Raw genomic sequence first — 18,794 nt, forward strand, 5'->3', positions numbered from 1 at the left:
TTTAACAGTATTTACAAATGCACAAGGCATCATAAGAATGGCAAAAATGCAAATAAAGTGTTTCCCGAAAATCTTCAGTTTCTAAAATAATAGGCTTCACAGATTTGGTGTTTGCATTTTTTTTGTTTTTTTTTGCATGTGCCACATCGTACGTAAGGTGCATTGTATTTTCGTGACTATGTACTGTAGTAGTGATGACAACAATAACAAGCAAACAACATCCAGAGAGGTCACACCAGAGAAGAAGTATATTGTTTAGTGGAAGACAAGATACCGGTACTTACTTCTACTTCCACGTCTAATATAATAAGACAACTCATTATAATAGCTGTCTTCCTCATTTTGAACTTCACATTTCATTTTTATATATTCCATATTTTTTGAATTCTTGCTTCAATACAGTTGCAGCAAATAGATTGCAGTGCTGAAATGCACCAAAATGGATTACAGCATTCTCAATATAAACGGTAAATATCTGAGACGGTGCTCGGTAGTTACTGGACCTACAAACTGAACACAGTAATCACCCTGAGCAAAATGCAGTCAAAGTCACAATGACACACATTCCAGAAACGGTCTTTGACAGAAAAGAACTGGGCAGCAGGAGGCCCTGGTATAATCCATGTCTTCTGGCTAAAGATGCTGACCTTATTCCATGACTGCCTGGCTGAACAAATACACCAGCTACTCCAGGATGACGCACACCTGGAGCAGTTAACCAAAGGCCAGGCAGTCCTAATCCTAAAGAATCTCCCAAAAGAAGCAGTGCACTGGCTATGAAGACACATTAACTATTTGAATGATTATATGGGCATTTGTCTTATTTTTAAAAGAAATACACTTAAAACGATTTAGAAAACATTAGAAAATGTTGCATTTATTTAAAGCTGAACTAATGTTGTTTACCACAGGTTCAGGCCATGGAAAATAGTTGTAAATCTATGCCCACAGCTGTGCAGCATTGAGATAAGAATCAGTAGACATAGAATGCAATCCCTTTGTAACATTTGAGCTTGTACTGCAAATCCTTAAAGGACCCCGTTTCTATCACACCAATGCTCTTATAAATCTGTGAATTTTCTCAGACACAATGAGGAATAAGTTCACATTTGGAGATAGCCTATGCTTTAATTAAACATGTAATGAGGTAAATAAATAATTCAGAGCAAGATGTTTGCTCAACAACAATTGAATGTATATACAGGATATATTTTGTGCAAAAAAACAAAACATGAATTTAAAATACATTGTAAGCTGATACCATAACATTGTTTTTGCTGAACAAAAAAGGCCCATAATGTGTTAAAACATACAGCAAATGTGGGATTTTTTTTGCTGCTCCTTCTGTGACATCCACAAACACAGCTAGCGCTAATAACATGACCTCTTAACGCTGATATTATATTAATCTTGGAAAGCAGGTGAAAGCACTGCAGCCTGCCACTTTCTGTGAGTGTTTAATGACTGTGACCTTTAAAATTTCTTTTTGATGCAAAGAGCAAAACATAAAAAATGTGTTCTCCTACTGCAGGAATATAAAATTCTTTTGAGTGCAGGCTGTTATTAAACATCGTGTCGTACAAGTGTGATGACTCAGTCACAGCCAGTGTGGCTGGCAGAAAACTGCACCCTCTAGTGGTGAGTATGGTTAAATTGTGCCTGTCTCTTTTCTCCCTCTCTCATATTAAATTTTATCAGCTGTTTTTTTTCTTTTTTTTTCACTTTTCTAAGCCCATTTTGTAGATCTGGTATGGTCACAGTATACAATGATTTTCAAAATATTTAACTGAAAAACTAAAATAAATGAGGTTTAATATTTAGAAGGAAATTAATCTCATTTGTTTATGTGTGTGTGCACAGAACTGAAACAGCACATTTTCAAAAACCAATAACTTATAAATCTAGCGTTGTTAATATAAAAGCTATCATCCAGTCTGTTGTATAAATTACATTTCTTGAAGACACAGGGGTTTCAAATAATATTCACACTGTACAGTGTCAGTAAAGTGTGGGTAGTTGTCAGTAAAAATGCTCCTGATGCTCCAAAACTATCATGTGTGACAAAAGTCTGCATCCTGAACATTGTTCTTGCAGTAGACTGTGCTGTTGTTCCCCAGAGGGCAGTCTCGGAAGCCGATGCCCCCATTAGGGGTGTAAATAGGCTGAATGCGGAAATCTCCCTTGAGGAGCTGTTCGTTGTTTAGTGAGACTATCTGGAAGCTTGTTTCAGTCATTTCCAGAATGGAATTATCTTTCTTGGTGCCTGCCTCGCAATAGTCATCTTTTCTGCGCCCACGGTTGTATTTCCACTTTGCTGAGGACTTAGAGCAGCTTTTCTTGTGCATATGCCAACAGAAGACGCCAAGCAGAACTACCAGTACCACAATCACGGCCCCACCGATCAACCCTGCAAGCAAGAAAGGCGAACTGTGTTCTTGTTGAGCAGCCTGCTCAGGACCTGACCGTCTCTTGTTGTTGTCATCGGGGCTAAACAGGGCCGCCGTTGTCATGGCCTCGGTACACACTGTATCATCTTTGGGTCGATAGTTATTGAATGCATCCAAAGGAATGACACAGATCCGATAGGTGGACTTAGGTTCCAGGTTGGCCAGTCGGATCCCTCTGTGTTCCCCACCCACTATCCTCTCCCTTACTGTGTCACCAGTCAGACTGGGGCCCATCCTGGCCCAGGTCACTTTGTAGGCAGTGACTGGAAATGCAGCCACCCAGCTCACGTGGATAGCTGACCCATTTAGTATGGCAAATGTGACCTGTAGACTTTCCTTTCGGGGAACCAAAGGTTGCTTAGTCCTTAGTCCTCCTTCTCTTGTTGTATAGACAGTGTAGAGAGTGGGTTGTATGGGGAATGGTGTCCTGGTGGAGGAGGAAACATGCCTAGTTATCAAAGGGGCATCTGTGGAGGAGGGCAAAGATGGGATCAGAGCAGTATCAGTAGGTGAGGTGGGGTCTGGGGCTAGGGATGTGCTCTCTGGACACTGCATTAGCTCAGCAGTAAGCTCCCTAATCACCATGCCCCTGTACTTTTCAGGTTTATGGCACATGAAGCCACGCACATTAAGCGAGGCAGGCAGAGACTTCAACCATGACACCACCCATCTGATGCTGCAGTCACACAGCCAAAGGTTGTTTCGTACAGTGAGCTGTCTGAGACTTACAAGGCCATCAAAAACCCCTTGTACCAAAGACTGCAGCTGATTGGTAGAAATATCCAGCCTCTCCAGCTTGTACAACCCTGCAAATGCTTTGGCAGGGATCTGGTTTATCTGATTTTCTTGAAAGTTTAATTTGACAAGCATTTCCCCGGGGAGGAACGGGGGAGGGTAAGTAAGTGAGTTGCGGGCCAGGGACAGCTCCCTCAGGGTGACCAGGTCCTGAAATATTCCCGGTGAGATCCCTTCATCTGTCAACAGGTTTCCATCCAATAAGAGACGTTCCAGCCGGGTGACATTTCTAAATGCTTCTTCTGCAATCACTGCAATACGGTTTTCATCCAGTCGCAGTTCTTTTAAATCATCTGGGAGACCGATAGGCACACTGCTTAGGTGGTTTTTGGTGAGGAAGAGCATCTTAAGACTCACAGCCTCACGGAAGGCTCCTTCCTCCACCCCTACGGTTGAAATGGAGTTATCATCCAAGTGCAGCTCTTCCAGCCAAAGAAGCTGTGCCAGAGCTGCTCTGGAGATAGTCTGTATGTTGTTCTCCTGCAGATGAAGGACCTTTACATTTTTTGGTAAGTTGATCGGGAACTCATCTAGCTGGTTGCCATACAGATAAACAGTTTCCACAGAAGACACATGGTGGAGCTCCAAAGGAAAGCCAGCGTTATTGATTTGGTTGTTGTGGAGGTAGAGGGTCTTATAACCCTCACCGATTCCCAGAGGCACTGAGGTCAGGCTCCGCTCATTGCAGTAAACAAAGGTGCGATCACAGCGGCACTCCTCGGGACAATTGGAGGCCCGGGAGAACTGAAGATGAAGGCCTAACAGTATAGGTAGCCACGGTCTTATGAAGGAGAACCAGTCCTTATTCCATAAACGCCACTGTATCTCCATTTCAAACAGATCAGGAAAAACAGAAAGATGAAAGAAATGGTAAGAAATCAGGCTTAATAACACCACTGTGTCCAGCCTGGTGTGCTGCAGAAGGTCTTGAGTAATCCCTTCGTAATTGGTTGTCTTATGCTTCCCAACACAAGAGCAATGATCTCATTAAGCAATATTATTCCTTTGCCAGCTATGGTCCATAGCTGAGCTGGGCGACATTAGTGAAGTTCATCACATTTTCACCCTCTTTCACCATCGGGTAGAGCTCTCTCTCTCCACAGTGCTTGGTGCTGATGGTGTCATGTACACACCGGAGGCTTATCATTTGATGTCCCTTTCTTGCTTCATTTCCTTTTCTCGTCACACACTGCTGGTTCCAGAATAATAAAAAGCGTCTCTGGCTTGACATTTGGACCCAGAAGCCTGTTGTGAAAGAAGAATAATGGGGAAAATCAGTACTTCTTTCCTTTAAAATGCTTCTACCAAAGACCAAATAATTTGTCTCCCACTCTATATGCCACAGTGCATTGTGAGGCATTCTAAACTGGGGGAGAAGCACTGTGCATACAAATGAATTTGAATTGTTACGTTCTTCATTTACATTTAAAATAAAAATGTAAAAACTTAAAACACAGGTTGTTAAAAACTGTTTTTTTCCAGGCAATAAGATGTGAAGCCACAAGCACTGTGAATCCATTATCCAAATCTAGCCTTCAAGGATTCTGCCATCAGATAATGTGGCAGATAATAAGACCAGTACCAAGCCAAATATTTGCTCCTAATTATTGCTAGATTAGACTTCTGCATTCCTGTCCTCCCCTGATTTGTTAAGTTCAGCTGTGCTGGAGGAGAGAAGGCGTGCTGGATGGTGATGAACACAGCCTGTCAGCAGAGATAAGATGAGACAAATTCCTTGCACAGGGACAAATACTAAGATCGATGGAGGCCTCTTTACAATTAGGGAAAGGTGCTACTGTGCCTGCAAGGTCATAAGATTTAAATAAAAGTACCCACCTGTTTTAGATTTAAAGAAAAAAACTGCAGCTCTTTTAAGTTGAGTTTAATAGAAAATTTCTGATAATAATGTATTATTAGTAGTTGTTAGCTGGGTGGTACTGGTGATTGATAAAATATCACTAGGCAGCAGCAGCAGCAGCCTGTTGACAGATTGCATTGATTTCTGGCCAAGACGGTTCAATAGTTATGTAATGTTCCTTGGTGGTGGTGGTGGGGGGTGGGGGGTGGGGTGGTGGCGGGGGCAAACAAGGCATCAAACTGAGTCCAATTATGGTGACCCGACCACACTGAGGTAAATATCAGCAGGGTCTTTGGCATCAACCCCAATAGCACAACCCCTAAGTTCACGTGCCCCTGCGCAAAGCCTACATTTAGAGAGACAGCCTTTGTGCACCGTCCCAGTTTAGGCAATGAACTGGCAGGCATTTGTTTTGCGCCTTAAGAGAGCGCACAGTCCATCCCAGTATTTTTCCCTGTATTAAATATGTCAATGCTTTAAATATCTACTAATATGTAACATGTGAGAATATGATACAATACATAAAGAGTAAAAATCAAATAAAGTGTTTAATTAATAGGTAGATATAGGCTATTCTTTCTGTAACCCAACACTTGTTTGGACAATAAAAAAATATATATAAAGACTGGGAAAACAAAGTGTTTTTCGTCAAACTATTTTTTTTCCTTACCTTCAGGAAAGCAGAAGGTACTGCTGCTTCACATCCAGCCCGTCTGCTGCGCTGTCCGCAGACTGCTGCGCTCACACCGCGCGCAAAGTCTGCATCCTGCCCGCTGCGTCCGCTCCCCGCTCCCGCTGCAGATGCGGGCTCGTCTCACTTGGTTTTCCGGTAGAGGAAAAAATGTGACATTACGCCTAATGTGCATGCTCCTGACAGAATAAGCCAGTGATAATATTAAAAAGGAAGTTTATGTCACAAGCGGTCCGCTCCGCATCTTTCCCCCCTCGCTCCTTGCCTACTCGTGAACACTACTACGCCTTGTAAGCGTGTCGGCCGCTGCTCCGGAGCCACCGGTGAAGTTCCTCCGCTGCCCTCAGAGGAGGACAAAGAGACACGAAGCAGAGAGAAGAGAAGAGTTGGAGGCTACCAGCCTGACCCCCGCCGCTCCGCCGCTGGCAGCCCCGGATATAAAGTCCATATCTGTGTAAGTGTTTCAGAGGCTGCCTGGTTCCTCCCGGAGCCCCAACACTCACCCTGTCTCTGTTAACGCGCGCTCTCTGCGTTTCTCTCTCACTCTGCTCATACACACACTTCTCTCACAGCCACCTTTGTCTCCCTCACTCACTCGTTCTCTCTCTCTCTCTCGCTCTCACTCTTGGTTTACACTGTGTGTGCGTGTGTGTTATCACAACATTTCTACCAAGTGATCAACTGAAAATAAAGGAAGCAAATATACAGTGGGAAAGAAAATCAGAAAGTTTTTTTTTCTTTTTTTCCTTTTTTTTTACCATGTCCATCCCTAATTACATTGTTGTTACACTCTCCCAACCCTTAATTCAAAACTGCAAGGAAGCCACCAGCATTCATGCTACATTAGATTGATTTACATTCGTTCATCACATCAAAAACCTGAAATGTTAAAAGGCACTACAGCTTGATTTAAGGCCATTTCTACAGAAGACAGGTGTGAATTTATGGTTATCAAGGTTAAAACCCTTTGGCCCTCCGGGTCTGTTTCATTTGTTTGAAGGCCACACGGCAGTTATCATCTGCTGCAAATTTGATTTCATGACAAACAAATATAATGATGCCTACACTACCAGTCAAGCGCTTGGACAAACCTTCTCATTTAATGGTTTTTAATCACTTGTACTATTATCTGTATAGTAGAATAATACTAAAGACATCAGAGCTATGATAGAACACAACAAAAAAATGTTTTATATTTTAGATGCTTTAAGGTGGCCTCTTTTTGTCTGGATGACAGCTTTTAGGGTTAGGTCAAGTGATGGAGATCATCTGATGCAGCACTCCATCACTTTCCTCCTTGGTCAAATAACCCATACATATTCTGCAGGTGTGTTTGCATTTGATTTTTTTTTTTCGCAAGTGTACTTGAACACACATTAAAAGTCACTGAAATGTTCCAGGCTACCTGACCTTCATGTCTGTGATGATTGACTGTCATTTCTCTTTACTTTCAGTACTTTACTTAAGCATATCTCTTAACTGAAAACCATTCCAGGTGACAATATCATGGACCTGATTGAGAGAGGTCACCAGCATATCACAGGGCTGGGGCCCTTATTTCAAAAGAATCTAAAATATAAAACATATTCTGGTTTATCTAACATTTGTTTATTACATAATTCCATATGTGTTTCTTTATTGTTTTTATGTCTTATATATTAGTGTACAATACAGATCATGATAAAAATCAAGAAAACCATTGAAGGAGAAGGTGTGCCCAAACTTTTTACTGTAGTGTACATGTTTTGTTCAGCAGGTCAATCTTCACTAATATAATCTATAAATTTTAAAAACCAGAACTAAAAAGCTAATGTGCTGCTAACTCAAACTCAGCTTCAAATATAAACACTTCACTCCCTCAATAATCCTCTAAACCAGAAACAACACATGGTTAATTTAACACAGGATGCCAGAACAGCACACCTGACATCAGGGACTTTCACCCAGGAGTCTTGGTTTTGTGCCCACTAGTCATTTCTGTGGCTTAGAGATATCCAGCTCATATTACATTTGCCAAACACCAGCGTCACATGCTACAGAATCACCTCACCTAGGTGTTGCACCAGTTCAATGTAATGATGTTTACTGTCCCCAGTATCTTCTGTTGTCCCATTTAGCCACTTGGTAGCAACGGAGTCTATAAAACTAAATAATTATGGGGTGTTTACTATAGCGTAATATACTGTAGGTTTGTCAGTAAAAAGTAAAAAAAAAAAGTAAAAATCTTGTGAGCTAACCAGAGACCATATTTCAGGCATATAAACAGAAACACAAGGATGAGGGAAACAGAAGTACTAAAATGTGAACACCTACCTTTTCTGCTTTTTTAGGAGAGACTAGAGCCTTACTTGCTCTGACATTGCACAGATTAACAAGTGGGACCAGGACATGCAGATGAGAAGTTAAGACACAGAAAGAATACTTAATTGATAAATTCTTCCACAGCAGCTGAAGGGCCAAGGAGAAAGAGTTACATGTAGTGTGTGACCTGTGGCTGAGCAGTAGATAATGGTTATCAGGACTGAAACACTGTTAACTCCAGAATAGGTAATCACATGATCTCAGCAGCAATGTGAGCAGCTTTCAGTCACTACTAAAGAATAAAGATGAATGAACCTCTTGGTTTTCAGAAGATTAGGTTTGCTGCTCAGTGTGGAGGCTATGGCCAACGCTATCTCAGCAATACCTGAGTCCAGTTAACTCCTGGTCAATCCAAATATGGTCAAAGAGGTGGAGCATGGAGCACACTCAAGATATTGTTGGAAATCAGCAAAGTGACATTTAATAAGCAAGCTCTTGTATATTAAGAGCTTAGAATACCAGATTCCAAAATGGGGTGTAGAACCTTTAGCTGTTTGTAAACTCTCCTGTGGAACCAGCCAGCCAGACCCCACTCTGAGGCATTCCCTTAGTTATAGTGCTATAGGCCTAGCTGCTGGCAGACCTCCCATGATGCATTGTGCACCTCCCCTCTACTCTTTTTCACCATTGCATTTTTATCTGCAGTGCTGATTCAAGAAGAAGAGAAGAAGTCCTAGCATATAATTTACTGTTACATGTTATACATGAGGTGATCAACAAGTCAGTGGCCTCAGGTAGAAGAAGTTACTTAGCTCACCAGCTAATGAATATTGCAAGTCAGCACTGTCTGAGAAAATGGATGGCCTTGCACAGTCATCCGCTACCTCGGTCTTACTGCGAGGGCACGACGGTGACAGGAGGGGCAGGGTGTGCCCCACTCATAGTGCAGAGGCTCAAGAATATCACAAAATCTAAATGTCTGTGCATTTGTTCAGACATGCAATTTTCAGTTACTTAAAACAGAAATCCTTTCATTCTTAGCCATGAACGTATCAGACTTGTATTTTCCCTCTTCTTTAGTCTGCTGTCTTTTATAGTCTCTGAACTGGCCTGTGTGTCACCAACTCCTGCAGTAAATGTCACTTTATTGTTTACTTCCTGTGTAACACAGAAGACATTTTTGCGCACATTTTGCTTTGAGCCAGTGACACTTGTTTAATGACACCACTAGGTGGATAGTTTCCTAAAAAAACACAGACTTAGTAGGATGATAAAACATTCTGTGTCCTGAAAGCTGATTTCAGGACACATACAGCATACTTTGACCCCATTGCATACACTGAATAGACAAAGGTTTTACTTTAGATTGTACTCTGAGATCTACAGTGAAAGCATCAGTACATACAGCTATTCAAATGACAGCTAACCTTCAACCATATTCTCTCTGCCTCTGTCACACACACACACAGTTGATTCATATCCTCTATTCACAAGTCTTTGGGTTCTCACTGCCAAACACCACATCTGCTGCCTTATGCCACTCCAATCTATTAAATTAAAATCCTGACTAAATCTGTCTGCAGCTTATCACGGTGTATGTGCAGGCTATGGCTAGCATGACAATGTTGGTTTTGCCCCGCTTGTTTGTGCCGTGTCACAGTAATCTGGATGCAGTGTGCTGTGTGTGTGTGTGCAAACTTTCAGTAACCTGGACAGCTGCTCTGAGGGTTTAGTGCAGGGCTAATGGATTACCTTGATATGTGATCAGGTTACAGGGATCTGTTTACAAAACAGAAACTAAGCAGAGGAATGGACTTAGTCTACTTATAATGATATAATTATAAATACATGTTGACATCTATCATTTAAAACCTCTATAGATTTCAAGGAAGTTGTCAGTGCTGCTTTATATTATGAGGTAGCTGGATTCTCACAGGATTCACTCACATGTTGCAAGGCTTTAAGCTATGTGTTTGCACACGAACTGTAGGTGGTTCGTCATCTTGCACCTAAGTACTGGAGGTTCTTGGTGTCTTATGAGTTACACTGACCTTTAATGTGCCTTTAACTGTCCCATCCAATCCCCTTGAAAAGTATCTATTTGAAGGTGCCTCTGTGAACAGTGCCCTCAGATAACTGGCCGCAGCTTTTAGCGACATGTGATTCATTGCTCTGATGACCTGAGATGGACTAACTGTCTTTGGTCTCACCTTAAGGGGCTGAAAACATCATAGATGTAATCCTGGAGGTAGTATTTTGTTGTCAGCCCTACTTCGATGTGTTTTAACCACAGGAATAAACACCATTAGCCATTCCTCATCAGGCAGCACACTATATTCTAGAAGGGGCAGCGTTTGATAGCATGGTAACCAAGAACCAAAAACATAAACATACATTTTTTTTCTCCAATGTACTTTATTCAGACATTTATTGCATAATCTTAACCATACTTTCTGACATGGCCTTAAGGGGCCTAACTATGGAGGGGCTTTGGATGAAATATGGAGGCTAATACATGGAAATGCACAACAACTAATGTTAGCTGCAAACACTGCAAAATATTGTGGTAGTGATGACAACAATAACAGGCAATAATAGCAGCCCAGACAGCACTGAAGAAATGAAAAATGTTTCAGTTTCTGTCAGATTCCGGGTAGTGGCCTAAATGTAAATGACACCCAGCCCTACAGTACACCACCCACACAACAAGGGTGTGACACTTGATTGCATTTTTGGATTAGCCGGTAGTAAGGCTGGGAAAATAACTCTCTCACTGATCTTCTTGTTTCCTAAAACGAGTTTATTAATCATTAAGTACGATATGGGTTGTGTGGAGTAACTGGAAAGAAATATGATCACTAGAATGCGGTGCTCAACATTCATGCCACGGTTGCCTAGAAACCTGGGGCTATATTAACAAAGATTCTTAACACTAAGAAATACCCTTAGTGGTGAAATTCTAAGAAAATACTTATAATTATGACATTTTCTATTTCCCCTCATAATTAAGACTAAATCCGAGTAAAGGTAAAAAAGATTCACAAAACATCTTAGCCCTTAAAAGAGGTGAAAAACTGTTAAGAGTAGATAGGAGGACTTTTAAAAGGGCTTAAGAGTTCCTTAAACAGAGAGGCCATGGCGGAGCGACAGAGAGGAGAAACCTGACAGTGAGCTAATAAAACAATACAAATTAGATGGAGCGGGCATAATGTTTGTGGTTGACTTCATCTTAAATTCAACACATTCCATCGCTTTTTGCACTCCTCACTCAAACCAGGAGAAATTACAAATTTTGCTTGGAGAACTTTTTTTTTCTCTCGTCAGCAAACTGTGCTCAGAGTGAGCATTGCTCCTCTGTCCAGTTTTGTGTTGGCATTCTTTTACCTGTTTCCTTTTTTTTTTTTTTTTTTTTTAAAAAGTAAATTTGCACCAACCAGCACCTCTGTTTAACAAACAGCAATCACAGAAAGTTGATGACAGCTGGGCAAGTAGTCCCACGTTAATATCATATAGGCTGAATTAGATAGATAGATGATAGATAGATACTTTATTGATCCCTGAGGGCAAATTTAGGTATCCAGAAACAACAGCATAGGAACAGACAACATAGCATGCATAAGTGTATAAACATAGGGTACTAAAAAATAAAAAGCAAATTAGTGTATGTACAGAATGAACTATAGGTGCCAGCATCAGTTGTGCAAAAAAAGAGAAAGAAAAGAGGTTTGTCATACATGACTTCAGTCTGTGGCCACTCTGGCAATGTTCAGGCTGTAAGAAGAAATGTTATTAAATTATTATTCTGTGTCACAGTAAACTGATACATTAAGTCATATGGTAATTATTCCCACATTAATATCATATCAGCTGAATTAGATAGATAAATGTCCTGTCCTGGACATGACTGAGGGAGTATCGCACACAGGAGAAATCATGCTGATCACAGTGTGAGTAGTAACTTCAGTCTGTGGCCACTCTGGCAGTGTTCAGGCTGTAAAGAAGAAATGTCATTATTGAAAATAATTAAGATTTATTGATGTATCACAGAAAATGGAAAAACTAAGTAATATGGTAATTATTTACATGGTATGTAAATAATATGTAATAATATGTAATATGGTAATTATTTATTATTTTATAATTACATTGTTGTTAAAACTGTTTACCAGTTGAGAACAATTGAGAAATATATTATTATTATGTATTTACAATTTTGATTTGTAAGCATAATAAAATAGCCAGAAATTCTAACAACTCAAAAAAATAAACATCACAAACAGCCTTTTATATGGTCAGTTTATTAATTTGTAACTTTTGCAAATATGCTGACTAAAAAAAATGAAAATGATAAAAATAAACAGTTTACTAGATTGTAATGGAATGTTGGCAGTTGTAGTGTTAAGATGGTGTTAGCTTCCAACAGTTTCAACCACAACAAGTTTATGCATGCTCAGCTATAACCATGTCAGGGTATCATTACCTCAACATTTTCTACAACCGTGCTGCTGCAGGTCCAGCACACTGTGTTAAGGTGGTGGCAGTAGACAGCATCAAAATTAAAATAGCCACACAGACTCACTTCCCTGTGAGTGTGGCATTCATAAAACACACTGTGACCTCAAGTGGTGGCGCACAAAGAACCCCTTGGCAATTTCCACTTCCTGTTATAAATAGTGATCGCAAAAAAACCTGAATGTTTTGTTAAAGGCCTGAGAGAGGATATGCCTTCAATAGGCAAACACACATGTCAACCTTGATACCTATTTCATACTTGCATTCAGTCATAATTCTCCTTTAAAGCATTGCAGCAGACCATGTAAGCCTCCATCTCAAATGCCCCTGCCCCTCTCCACCCAACATCGTTTACTATTAATAAAGTATCAGATCACAGACACATATGCAGCAGATGACAACAAAGGGGTTTTTGTCAGGACTTGGGGTGGGGGGGTGGGGGGGGGGTGACAGGCGGTTCAATCAGTGTCAGGTTTCTTTAATGAGGGTAAGGCTCAGTCAGTGGTGGATTATCAAGCAGGAGAAAAAAGCTTTCAATCTTCCATCTGCTTGGGTAATTTGTTTTTTTTTGTTTTTTTCTTCTCCACTGAGTTGACAGACAGAAGGAGAGGAGTGCATTCAGATAACTGTTAACCACAGTGTGTTAATGTAGCTGAATTAGTAGTCAAAGTAGCCTTACAGTTCATTTCTCAGTTTATTCAGTGAAAATACAACCAGCAACTCAAACAATCAATGCAGTGTGTGATGGCTGTGATCCAGTTCCACCACATTTTGTAGACAGGTTCATGGCTGCCCATCAACTTCTCTCTCTCTCTTGTTTTTCTTGGTCTGAATTACCTTTTTAGAAGCTTCAGACCTCCTGCCTGGATAGTGGCAAAAGCTGGAGTCAGTTTTCCTCTTTTGTGTCTCATTGGTCTGTTAAAAAGTGTATATTTTATTCACTATTTTCTTAGTTTGTGAGGTCTGTTTGTTGAGTTGGCATATGCTTATTTTTGCCTTATTTTAAGTTACACTGCTCTGTTTTTGATGATGTGGCTTGTTTTTTTATTGTTTGTATTTTTATTATATTTCAAGTGAATAAAAAACATTTTTTTCTTGACAGTAAAACCTGTGCCTGTCCCTGCTTGGTCACTGACACAGGGCAACTGAAGAGGATGCATTAAAATGGATAAAAAATTTATAGAATTACTGTAATATCTTGTCATTGTATAACACACACAATGCAAATGGGGACAGCAGTGGCGCAGTGGTATGATATGAAATGATATTTCATTTGTGACATTAACTATAAGCTGTAAACATGCATGTTTATTTCTGCTGTAAAGCTGGACATTTTAACATGTGAGGGTTGACCCACTTATAGAGTCAGCCTCAAGTGGCGATGTGAGGAACTGCAGTCTTTCTACAGAACAAAGTCACAACAAAGGCAAAAAAATAAAATAAGTCACAGTAACAATGAGACTGTTTTCAGAGACTCTAAAAGATGATCATCCTGGTTGGGTCTTCAGAAATGTAGCTCTCAGCGTAAGTTCAGACATGAAGACTCTATTTCACATCATCTACCTCTTATCTCTATCCGCTTCCCTCTCCCTCTTCACCGTCCTCACACTCTCTCTCTTTCACTACACTGCACTCCCCCTAGTGACCTCCCACATAGTCAGGTGTGTAATAGATAGCGTAGCAAGAAATTTAAAAGCCTCTGTCTCTTCTCCAGCTGTCTCCTGATCAAATCCGGCAACCTTCCTCCACCCCAAGCACCTCACGATTCATGCAGTTCAAGGCCTCCTCTCTCCTGCTCTCCTGCTTCTACACCACCACCAGGTCTAGACACGGGGGGTCTTCTGGTCAGCGGCCTCTCCGCTCGAGCTTTCCCCCCTTTCGGACGTGGTCCTCACGACGGGGTCTAGGACGCCAATGCACGTTTACAATTATTGTGTTAATAAATTCTTTCTCATTCAGTTCGCTGAGTCTCTCATGATTGAAATATATAGTTGAAAAACAAGATTTGGAGATTGGACAAGTATTTATCGAACAAAAGCCATATGAGCTAGTGATGGAATCTGATTGAATTGATTCAGATAGGTGAATATCACCTTTAAATATGAACTTTGCTAGATCTATCTTATCTCAAATTATCATGTCTGTTAAGAACAGGCAAATAAATAGTGTCCAGATGAAGACCAACCCTGTTTCAGGAGGTGTACACATCTCTGTACCATATGATTGTTGTTGTGTGACTTTAAGGAAACTGAAATTTAGGATGGTTGGAGCAAGTGTTGATAAATTACACTCATAATGGCTGTTTTCAAAAATTAATAAACGCACATACTTGGGCCAACTTTCTATTGATATATTTTTCATGTTAAAAGCCAGAATAAGTAATTGGGGAAATACCTTTTAGTGTTATTCTTTTATTCATTAAGAGGATCTGGTTTTAATGCAAACTTCACCCTATGGCCACTATACACTGTGCAATTTTTATCAATCTTATAAGACCATTGCATGACACACTATGCGACGTGGATCTAATAAGCTTCTTTTTGCATTTCAGAATACCTTATGTTTGATACTATGTTGACTAGACTGCCTTAAAGTGTGAGATCTGTATATTTTCCTGTAGTGAATTCCCGTCTTGGTTTGCTTACCATGGTGTAAGTGGTGCCGAAAAATCAATGGTATCCTCCAGCACTATTGTTTTCTAGCCAATCAATCAGTCTGACAGCTGCGTATAGAGAGTTTCTCCTCAAAATGTAGTCCTGACTCAGTCAGAAAAGCTTGGTGTAGGAGTGCAGACATTTTCCAATGTAACTTTAGCTGACAATTAAATATTTCTATTTAAGTAAAACAAAGCACAACAAAAGCCTCAGACACACTTATGCTATCCTAACAATGGCCTGTAAACCCCATAGTACATTTTTTCCCTTTCATTCCAAGTAAATCTGGTTCCCTCCAGCTTTATGTCTACAAGTTTTATTTTTCTTCTGAAGTCTGTAAGGACACCATCATTCATCGTCCTCAGTCTGAATCCTTGTTTTTAAAGTCAAATTGCATCAGCACATCATTCCTTACATTTGAGCTGCCATTTCTTTTAAGATCCTATCTAAGCGACTCCGAGGCTGATATTTTTTTCATCAGCTTACCATCCTCAGCAGGCATCAAAGGGGCTTCCCTGCAGAGATGTTAGATTCTCACTGAAGGTCATTTTCAGTCAAACCTTCCATTTACACAATAGGTTTTTATTCTGTATTTATTACCATTTTTTTTAAACAGCTCTTTGATCATATTACAGCGAGAAACGTCAGGCTCACCTGTGGATGTGGATGTTCTTATTCACACACTCACCTCACAATGCTGGCAGGTTAACACAGTGTGGAGAACATTGTAAGGCAGGCAAAAAAATGGACATCTTTGACAAGGGCCAAATTGTGAAAGCTAGATGAATGGGTCAGTGTGTTATCATTCTGCAGTGTGTCAGTGTCAGTGCAGTGTCAAAAGTGGTCCAAAGAAGAGGTGAGCTGGTGACAGGGTCATGGATGGCCAAGGCACACATCAAGAGTAGGGCTTGGTCCTAGTGGTCAAATCCAACAGTAAACAACTATGTTCAAACTGCTAAAAAAAGGTTCCTGCTGGTTCTAATAGAAGGTGTCAGAACATACAGTACATCACAGTTTGTTGTGCATGGGGCTGTGTAGCTGCAGAACAGTCAGGGTGTCCATGCTGACCTCTGCCCACTGCTGAAAGCTCCTACTTTGGACATCAGAATTTGACTACAGAACAATTAAAGGTGTCCTGGTTGATAGATCATGTCACGGCCCCTGAGGTCCTTAGGAGGGGAGTGAGTGACGTTCTCCTCAGAGTCTTGCAGAGTCTTGCTGAGTGTGATTTTAAAATGCAAATTGTGCACCGTCGCCCCCCTGCCCTGATTGGTTCGTCTGGGAGAGCGTGGACCAACTGGAACGAGAGTGTCGACGAGGCCTCGTATAAAAGGACCCGCGAGACTTTGCGTCCTGGGGAGAATTTGTAGTGACTTGGTTTGTGTGTAGAGTGTGTTGGTCGTTCTCCCCCGTGCCTTGTGTGTTAAACGAAAAGTGAGAAGGTCTGTGTTAAACTTAGTCTTGCTGTGCTGTCCTCCATTGTGTGAGTGTGTCGCTCTACGGAGTAGTTTTCAGTTTGTTTGTGCCCTGTGTATTGTTCTCGCTCTGTTAGAGTAGTTTTCTGTTTGTTGTACTGTTGTGATAATCCCACCATTTGGGTAGTTTTGTGTTCTCCTTAGAGTGTCCGGTTCCCTAAGGCTAATTCCCCCTGTAGGGTTCCTGCTTGATTTTCTTTTTACCACTTTTGTAGTTTTATTTTCTTGGTTGTGAGGTTTTGTTTGAAAACCTGTTTTATTTGTATTGCACCACAACCTTTGAGTAAAAACATAAATAGCATTGAGTTCCGCCTGCCAGTGTTCTTAATTTCTTCTCAATTATTCAAATTAACCCACTGCCTTAGTGCACGTCCTCCCTAAACGCCCTAGCTGAGCTGTGGACGTGACATTAAATGGGGGCTCGTCCGGGATATTTTTCAAAAGTTGATCCCATATAATAGAAAATTTGAGAAAAAAAAAAAAAAAAAAAAATTGGACACAATTTTTTTGGTAGAACTGTTGGTTGGGCTCAATTATTTATGTTCTGTGTGAGTAAGAGTGCAGAGACAATTGATAGACTTTGCTAATAAAAATAAAAAAAAAAAAAAAAAAAGAGAGAAATGGCCACGTCTGAGCTGGAAAGGTTCTTTGTTGCACCTTCAATAAAGGCCTTGGATAAGTTAAGGAAAGAAGACTTGGTCCAAATTGCACTGCATTATGAAATTTCCTACCCAAAACAAATTAGAAAGCTGGAGCTCAAACTCTTGATTACAGACAAATTGGTGGAATTGGGAATTGCTTTGTCAGCGCAGGAGGAGCCTGTAGCTGTGTGTGTTGATCCTGATGAACAGGATAACGCAGCTGGTAGTCAGGTGTGTGATGGCGATACAGCTGAGGTGAAAACTCCTTTCACCCTCCCCCGATTTTATCCACCTTCTTCTGAAGGCAGTGCAAGCTCACGCCTAGATGTCCGGTTGAAAGTGCGACTGGCACGACTTCAGCTAGAGGCTCAGGAGCGTAAAGAAGAGCGGCTCTTTGAGCTCAAAAAAATGGAAATCGAGGCGGAAAAAGCTGTAAGGATACGCCAGCTCGAGCTGGATGCTCAACACCGCGCACAACAAATGACGCCAGCCAATGAAGCAGGTATGGATCCCACCACCTCCTCACATTTTGATATTACTAAGTATATTGCACTAGTGCCGACTTTCCGTGAAGCTGAGGTGGACTCCTATTTCACAGTATTTGAGAGAATGGCTAACGCGATGAGGTGGCCAACAGAATTTTGGACATTGTTGTTACAATGCAAGCTTAATGGCAAAGCTCAGGAGGTTGTCTCTGCATTAAAAATAGAGGACAGCACAAATTATGAAAAGGTAAAAAGTGTAATCTTGAAAGCATATGAACTTGTGCCCGAGGCGTACAGGCAGAAATTTAGACGGGCAAGAAAGCTTCCTACACAGACACATGTAGAGTTTGTGAGAGAAAAATCTCTACTTTTTGATCGATGGTGTATGTCAGAGAAAATCAATGACTTGTCTGCATTAAGGGATTTGCTAATACTTGAGGAATATAAAAGTTGTCTGCCAGAACGAGTAGTGACGTATTTAAATGAGCAGAAAGTTAGTTCTCCAACTGCTGCTGCTGTGTTGGCTGATGAATATATGTTGACGCATAAAGTGTTCTTTAATGAGAATAATGTGAGTAGATCAAGGTCTGTGAACAGCTCAAGTAATTCTACTCGAGTTGAGGGAAAAGTACAAAGTAAAGAAACCCGCCAATGTTACTACTGTCATCAACCTGGCCACATAATTGCCAATTGCATGGCTGTTAAACGAAAAGAGGGACAGACAAATTCGCAAACAAAAGGAGTGGGACTGATTGTGAACAAAAAAATGGTTTTGAGTGAAAAACAGACAAAGGATGATGAAGTCAAGGTGGATGAGTGCTTTACACCATTTGTGACAGAAGGGTCAGTCTCCTTGCCAGGGAATTCTGAAATTAAGAAATGTGTTAAAATGTTAAGAGACACTGGTGGATCGCAGTCGCTAATTTTAGCTGACT

At 40.8% G+C, this 18,794-nt stretch overlaps 1 protein-coding gene across 1 annotated transcript; it reads right to left on the reverse strand.

The window, feature by feature from the left end:
• Positions 1-1,298: 1,298 nt before the first annotated feature.
• On the reverse strand, positions 1,299-6,327 carry si:dkey-87k14.1 (leucine-rich repeat transmembrane protein FLRT2). The gene is made up of 2 exons (XM_028394712.1): positions 5,771-6,327; positions 1,299-4,487 (listed from the first exon to the last, which is right to left on the reverse strand). The coding sequence occupies exon 2, from the start codon at positions 4,071-4,073 to the stop codon at positions 2,052-2,054; it is 2,022 nt and encodes a 673-aa protein (XP_028250513.1). The 5' UTR covers positions 4,074-4,487; positions 5,771-6,327; the 3' UTR covers positions 1,299-2,051.
• Between the last annotated feature and the right edge of the window lie 12,467 nt (positions 6,328-18,794).

This window comes from Parambassis ranga, chromosome 22 (genome assembly GCF_900634625.1).
Source record: "Parambassis ranga chromosome 22, fParRan2.1, whole genome shotgun sequence".
Taxonomy (NCBI): Eukaryota; Metazoa; Chordata; class Actinopteri; family Ambassidae; genus Parambassis; species Parambassis ranga.